Source organism: Otolemur garnettii, unplaced genomic scaffold, assembly GCF_000181295.1.
Source record: "Otolemur garnettii isolate 467f Iridium unplaced genomic scaffold, OtoGar3 scaffold00035, whole genome shotgun sequence".
Taxonomy (NCBI): Eukaryota; Metazoa; Chordata; class Mammalia; order Primates; family Galagidae; genus Otolemur; species Otolemur garnettii.
The window spans coordinates 9,779,820-9,788,355 of NW_003852430.1; the positions used below are offsets into that span (position 1 = coordinate 9,779,820).

At 34.1% G+C, this 8,536-nt stretch overlaps 1 protein-coding gene across 1 annotated transcript in view; it reads right to left on the reverse strand.

Moving 5' to 3' along the window:
* EYS (eyes shut homolog (Drosophila)) overlaps window positions 1–8,536 on the reverse strand; it is a 1,547,934-nt gene that overhangs the window by 1,428,077 nt on the left and 111,321 nt on the right. The window contains exon 5 of the mRNA XM_012805052.1: window positions 6,628–6,742. Coding sequence (XP_012660506.1) covers window positions 6,628–6,742 — 115 coding nt within the window. The remainder of the gene's footprint in view (window positions 1–6,627; window positions 6,743–8,536) is intronic.

Below are 8,536 nucleotides of genomic sequence, written 5' to 3' on the forward strand. Positions count from 1 at the left end.
ACAGTGCTGCCCAGTAGACCCCCAGTGTGACTGGACTCCTGACGCACAGTGCTGCCCAGTAGACCCCCAGTGTGACTGGACTCCTGACGCACAGTACTGCCCCGGAGACCCCCACTCTGACTGGACTCCTGACGCACAGTACTGCCCAGGAGACCCCCAGTGTGACTGGACTCCTGACACACAGTGCTGCCCAGTAGACCCCCAGTGTGACTGGACTCCTGACACACAGTACTGCCCAGTAGACCCCCAGTCTGACTGGACTCCTGACACACAGTACTGCCCAGTAGACCTCCAGTGTCAAAACAATCCCAGAGATAAAACAATGGGCAATATCTAGGGGAGCAGCTCCCACATGTTTTTTGACCTTTACCCCAGAAAATACATAAAAATTATCTTATTATGTTACAAAAGGATAAATACTCATGTATTTCAAACCCAATTATAGCTAGAATGATATGGTCATTTTTTCATGGAACATTTTATCTGATGATTTTCAAAAAGTCATTTATAAGCTTTAAAAATATGGCCAAAATGGATATATCTTCTATTTTATAGACATATTATCATTTTTAACCATTCTTGATGCTTTATTGGATTACTGTTGCTTTAAAGTAAATAGTGATATAATGAATATTTTGTAAGCATGTTTAATATAATCTTATTTACTTCCTTTAGGTATTTCTAGATATCAGTTTATGGTGGATTGTGAATTCTAGGGACACACTGCTAAATTGCCATTCACTGGGTTTATTCAAAGTCATATTTTTCTTGCATACGTGTAAAAATGCCATGTCTTTCTTTGTGATACAGAAACATAAATTATATTTACTTCTGTATTCTGTGATATGAAAATTTGAAATGATATTCCCACATGTGTTTTCTTTCATTGGCATTTTAAAATCTAAAGATTATCTATAAAAATCTGTTGCCAAATTTTATTTGTTTTTCTCTTTAAAAATTATTGATATACACAGAGTTTTGTAAGAGGAAACAATTATACCCCTCCATGACAGACGACTTATAATTTCTTAACTCTTAACAACTTAAGAATCAAAATTTAAAATTTTTCAATTTTATGGCTGAATGTCTATTTTACATAAAACTAATATAGGCATCAATTGGGTTTTTTTGTTAGTAATTCCCGGATAAACTGTTTCCATCATTTTCATCACTTTATTTCAATAAAGGCTTTGTATTTTAAATTATCTAAACAGAACACACCTGGATTATGTTTTACTTGTAATGTAAATTCAGTTTGATAATCACTGGTTATAGTTAGTTGCCCTCTGATCTTTTGATGAGCGTGAGTTTTAAAATTTAATGAAATTCTATAAGCCAATTGCTCTTGTGCCCTATCAAAGAAAGGTTTGCCTGATACAAAAGGCCATGAAGAACACCAGCTCTTGTTTCTTTGCTTGTTTTTATTCCCTGAGAGTTTTACAATTTTAGCCTTCATTCTCCATTCTGTGTTCACCTCAAATTATTGTGTGATTACAGATAGGAATACAGACTCATTTTTTTTCTGTGTATGTTCTGATGGAAAGACATACCTTTCTCCATTAATACAGCTTGATATTTTTCTAATCAACAAAACACTTCCCTGTGTAACTATTCCCGAACCATCAATGTTTTCCCCTAATGTTCTAGTCTATTCTTATGCTAATACCGCACCTTCTTGATACTGCAGTTTTAACGTCACTCTTGAAATCATATAGCAAAAAATGTTTCAGATTTGTTTTTAGTTTTCCTTACTTTGGCCATATGAGGTCCTTTGAGGTTCCATGGAAATTTTTTTTTTTTTTTTTTTGTCCAGGGCTGGGTTTGAACCGGCTACCTCTGGTATATGGGGCTAGTGCTCTACTTCTTTGAGCCATAGGTGCCACCCCCAGGAAATTTTATAATCAACTTGTCATCAGTTTCTACAAAGCGAATAGGGGTATCCGTAAGAAAGGCCACTATGAAAATATCAACTCATCTAATCCACAGATATGTTATATTAATAACTATTTAAGATGTATTAATGTTCTCTCTGTAATGTTTTATACTTTCAGCATAGATGTCTTGCCTATATTTTTGTTAAATTTATTCTGAGGATTTTTATTGTTTTGTTTTGCTCTGAGACAGGGTCTTAGCCTGTTTCCCAGATTGGAGCACAGTGTTGTGATCATAACTCACCATAATTTTGAACTCCTGGGCTCAAGGGATCCTCCTTCCTTAGCCTCTGGAGAAGCTGGAACTAAAGGCATGTGTCACTGTGCTTGGCTGATTTTTAAAAATTTATTATAAGCTGGGAGTTGTGGCAAGTGCCTGTAGTTTCAGCTACTTGGGAGACTGAGGCAAGAGAATTGCCTAAGCCCAAGAGCTGGAGGTCGCTGTGAGCTCTGATGCTATAGCACTCTACCAAGACTCTGTCTCTTAAAAGAAAATAAATAAATAAATAAAATAAAAATTTATTATAGAGGTAAGGTCTCATTATGTTGCCTAGGTTGTTCCCAAATTCTATTTATTGTGTTTAAGCTGTTTTGTGAAATATTCTTACTTTCATTTTTATGTAGTTCATTTTTAGTTTCATTTCCAAATTAGTTGTTCCTATAGTATAGAAATACTATTGATTATGGAATTTCTCTATATTAATTTGTTAATTCTACATTTTTATGGTTTTTTGAATAAAAGTCATAAATATGCTTATCTAAACCACATTACTATCATTTTTTCTTTCTTTCTTTTTTTTTTTTTTTGAGACAGGAGCCTCAAGCTGTCCCCCTGGGTAGAGTGCTGTGTCATTTCAGCTCACAGCAACCTCCAACTCCTGGGCTCAAGCGAGTTTCCTGCCTCAGCCTCCCAAGTAGCTGGGACCACAGGTGCCCGCCACAATGACCAGCTATTTTTTGGTTGCAGCCATCATTGTTTGGCGGGCCCAGGCTGGATTCTAACCCGCCACCTTGGGTGTACGTGGCTGGCGCCTTAGCCACTTGAGCCACAGGCACCGAGCCCTATCATTTTTTCTTATCTTTATGTCTTAGTTATTTTTCTTGCTTTATTGCACATGTAAAAACTTTTACTAAAATGCTGAAGAAAGTAGATGTATGAGGGTATCTTTGCCAACTTTAGGCATAAGGCAATTAGATTTTCACTAGTAAGTATTATGTTAACTTACATTGCTGGAGATATTCTTTGTCAGAATGAAGACATTGCTTTTTCTAGTCTACTGAGTTTGTGTTATAACTGGGTAGCAATTTCTGTAATTGCTTATTTTATATGATTTGTCTCTTGTAGTCTACTGATATGGTGAAGTACAATAACTTTTCTAGAATTCTGAAAATATATTATATCTCTTAGGGAAAAAAGTCCTTCTTGGACTTAAGATAGTATTTTAATATATTGCTGAATTCTATTCATTATCATTTTTAGGAGTTTATGCATATATTGACAAGGACTATTAAATTATAATTTTTTTCTTATAATATCTTTGTCAGATTTTAGTATCTGGTAGATAGGTAACCTATCAAGGTAGCCTTGTTAAAATGAGTTGAGATGTGTTCTTTCTTCTTTTATTAACTATAAGTCAGTGGTTCTCAACCTGTGGGTGGTGACCCCTTTGTAACAATGAAAATATATCCTGCATATCAGATGCTTACATTACGACGCATAACAGTAGCAAAATTACAGTTATGAAGTAGCAACAAAAATAATTTTATGGTTGGGGGTCACTATAATATGAGGAATTATATTAAAGAGTTGTAGCATTAGGAGGCATTTGGAAGGTTGAGAACCAGTGCTATAAGTATTTTTTTGCATAATTAACATTACATTTTAATTAAATATTTGATTGGTTTCATCAGTAAAGCATCTGATCTGAGTGTTAGGGTAGAAGAAGTAAATAAAAGTTTAAATAATTTCACCCAGGACAAGAGTATTCATATTTTTTCTCTTCCTTTTGGAAAGACATGGTTTTCATGATATTTATATATTTCATATAACTTATCAAAATTATAAACAATTTTTTGAAGTATTATATGAGTTAATGTCTACAAAGCCTACTGTGATGTTTACTTTTTCTTTATTGTTGATATTGCTAAGTTTTGTACTTCCTGTTATCGAGATTATGAAAGAAAGATGCATTTTTATCAATCATTTTGAATAATCCAATATTGACTCTTTTGACTATCTTTATTTCAGGAATACTTACTAATTTACTAATTTCTGCCTATATATTAATATTTTATACCTTCTAAGGTATTATTTATTGTGCTCTTTTAGAGTATTTCTCTTTAGTTATTTTGAGACAAAATTTCACTTTGTCACTGTCAGTAGAGACATATGGTGTCATAGCTCACAGCAACCTTGAACTCTTGGGCTCCAGTGAACCTCTTGCCTCAGCCTCCCAAGTAGCTGAGACTACAGGTGTCCACCACAATGCCCGGCTCTTTTTAGTAATGGGGCCTTGCTATTGCTCAAGCTGGTCTCGAACTCCTGAGCTTAGACAATATACCCACCTCAGCCTCCCAGAGCGCTAGGATTATAAGCATGAGCCATTGTACCTGGTTTTTCCTTCCTTCCTTCTCTCCCTCCCACCCTCCCTCCTTTACTATGCTTATTTATTTTTTGTATTTTAAATAATATTTCTAGTTTCAAAGAGTATTAATAAAAATATAGCATTTTCAGATTTTCATTTTATATAGATTGATCTTGAATAGATTTGGTGACATTTGGTGAAAGCAAAGAAACATATTAATACATAAGAGACTAAATAACGAGGTGAATATAAAGCAATACATACTTGAGCTCAAAAATACCATGAAGACAGAAGACAAGTTGCTGTGAGTTTAGAAAGAGGGAGAATTCTTGAGTTTCTGATTAGACAAAGCAGCAGAGGGTAATGATAACTCCATTGACACGGACGGGGGAGATTGACACACAAGGAGAATTTTGAGTAAACTCAATTCAGTCCATGCTGAGTTTAAGGTATCCAGGCAGGTAATATGTCACTCAAACGCCTTAGAAAAGAAATCCAAACTGAATGCAGAGTCAGTAAGAGGTAGATAAGTATTGAACCACTAGAAAACATGAAATCACCCAGAGAGAAATGATGGTGGAGGACGAGTTTACAAAGAAAAGTTATAGATAAATCCTCAAAGCACAAACTAGGAACTCCAAACCCAAACACAGAGAATAATATGCAGAATTTCAAACTTCAAGATGTAGGAGAAGTATGCACATACATTGGACAATTTCCTAAAAAGGAAAGTCTAGATAATTTGAAGGAAGAAGAAATGGTATCATATTCTCCACATCAAAACATATATGTAAATTATTTGAAAGCAGGAATTCTGGACTCACATAGACTAGGTTTAATCTAATTTGATCCACCTCTATGTGTGAACTTGGTAAAATATTCAAAAGCTCAACATGTATTTTATTTTTTTTATAAAGTCGAATGAGATTTATGAGAAGACTAAATGAGGCAATGATCATAAATGATATGATATTATTCCAAACGCATTGATTCTGCCCAACAAATATCTAGATGTCCTTGTGTAATAAAACTGTTGTATTTAGCATATGTTTGTAAAAGTACACGTTATAAATTTGTCTGTGGTGCCTTTCTTAAGTTTGTTTTGCATTATTTAAAAAAATATTTGATTAACTATCATAGTGTAGAAAAGTATAAAACTTCAAAAAATGAACACAATATTCCTACCATCGTTATTTGCCAAAAATTTATTTATAGAATTAAAGTGGGACAGGGACATTGGACGTTCCTCTGAACTCTCTGATTTCACTTCCCTACCTGTCCTCCAGTGGGCAGCCCTTCTAGTAAAACTGGTGTATATAATGCATAAGTATTAAGTTTATGCTTTTATATATATTTATGAAATCATTGAAATATGTATATATTTGTGTTTTACAATTTTAAGTAGTCACCACACTGTACATACTGAAATAAGATTTTAAAATGTAATATTTTTGATGTTTAGAAGTATTAATACACGTAGCTATTGTTCACTCATTTTAAGCACTCTTTGTAATTCCACTGTACGACTATATCATGAGGAATTTATCCATTCTCCCTTCACAGACTATAGTTTGTGTCATAATTGGAATGAAAGCTCTCACAGATGCACCTTTTAGTACCTATCTGGTAATTTCTTTACTAGATATACATGCAGGTAGCATTACTGGGTTGTAGAATCTGCCTTGCCATATGTAACACCCAAATTCTATATTTGTAAAGTAAGTTGAAAAATTATCCACTAAAAAAAAGTGTATTTTATGTATTCTGACAAACAACTGCTAGATTGATTTTATTTCCCATTTAATTTAAGAGCTTAAGGCCTTAGTAACTGGTGCTTTATATAGAAAGAGCTATATCATCTTTACTCAATTAGTTTTATACTGATGATAAAAATTGCAGTAATACTTACTATTAACACTTAGCAATTCCCTCCCAATATAACTGTTATAAGCTAAAATTCCTACTATGAAGCTTTACATGTCCCATTTAAATATATATGTATGAAGATATATTTCCAGGTTAAGACTAATAAAAGCATTTGAAATACAGACTGGCTAAATCTATTGTATTTTGAAGTGCTAAATTATGTTGTCATGTATTAAATTACTTACTCTGAATCTTCCAATTATATTGAAACACCATTCTTCATTCGGACAGCTGATGCTGACCAGTCTACAGTGGTCAATTACTTTCTCACAGTTTTTTCCAGTAAATCCTGGCATGCAACTGTAAATACATCATTGTAAATTAGAAAAGTTGTAATTTAAATATTTTCAAAAATGTCTATTAAGAGTGTTCCAAAAACACTAAATAAATTTCTGTTTAAATTATATATAACCTATATTATTCCATATTTCTTAATCATTAATTTTTTTCTTTCATACTTGCATTATCAGCCAAAAAGATCAGATTTATTTATTTAGAGAGAAGTAGAGTAAACTACATTCTCACTGAATGGTCTTAATAGTATGTGCTGGGAATTTAAGAATGAGATCACCTTTGGCCTAAACTGATATTGAACAGTAAAATATAGGTCTTAGAAAACTACTAGAATAAATGAGACCATTATTGGAATATGAAAAAAAAGATGACGGATGAGATTTTTAATGTTTCCCAGAGTCATTATGTACTGTGATGTGTGAGCCAAATTTAATGATGAACACAGGAATTTGAGTGTAGTGTAGAGAGTTCCAGGGGACAATAGTGGTCTGGTTAGAGTTGGACTAATTATAGGACGTGTTTTCTTGGTTTGTTATATTTTGCAGTTTTTAAAAAACAATCTGTATTCTAGTTTACTGCAGTTCATTAGCTGCAACCTTTAAGATATTAAAGAGCACACGCGGGTGCTCTGGCTTCCTCTGGCCTCACGCTCGGTAATTTGTGAAAAATATTCTTGTACCTTAAATCACATTTAGCAAACTTTCTATTTTAAAATGAATGGGGAACCCAGTGAAAGAATTTTTGTTTAACATTAACATTGGAGATTTCAAGACCAAAAAAAAAAAGATACTTCTCCAGAATTTAAACTGTTACTAGATGATTTGTTAATGAAGCCAATTTAACCATATATTCATTATTTTCACACTTTTGTAAGAGCATAAAATAATTTCATGCTAAAGGGACCAAAGGCTATATTGACACAGTTTAACTGAATTAGCACCAATACAATAAATCAGTAATTTTCTGTTCCTGTTGTTTGAGACACATAGCTCTCGATTTTCACCATGAAAAATTGAATTAATCCCTCATTTATATCAGAAATAACCATCCATTTCTTAACGTCTACAATGTACCAACCAGTAGGCCAATTTTTTTCACAGAATTTTCTTATTTCCTCAATCAATTCTAGTAAGTCTTGTATGATATATATTATTATCAGTAGGTTATGAACAAAAAAAAATTTAGAAAAGCTTGGTTGGTCTTGTTGGTCACATCATTTACAGGCTTTAGAGTTGTTAATAAAATTGTTCAGCCTAATCTCAAGTGTCCTGGGCTTTGCTACTCCACGCACGTCCACATAGCTCTACCTTACATCTGTCACTCTGAAAGGCTACACAGAGACTCAGAAACCACTCCAAATACCACCTTGCTACCAGGGGACTCTCCTCATCCCTTCCCGAAGAGGCAGAGGGCGAGGGGAGTGTATGGGGGGGAGGCATGGGGAAAGAGAAGAAGATTAGAATATCCTAAAACTTTGGTGAGTGTGGCCATCAGGTTTTAATTTTCCTTCTAAGTTGAAATGGATTAAATTGATCAAGAACTGCTAAGCACATGTGTGGTATTGGGACTTATATTATTTTCTAGTATGGTTTCCAAACAACAGGATCGGGGTTATGAATTAAATGAAGAACCAATAATTGGCCATTAGCAAGAAGCAGATAGAGGCTGCTCGATGAGCATGGGGTAGCGGCAGCTCGGGGAAGTGTTTCAAATGAAGCAGTTTTGTTGATTCTAAGACACTAGCCTAGGGTGACCAGATTTTAACACTGGTAATGCCGGACAACAAGGGGGGGGGGCAGG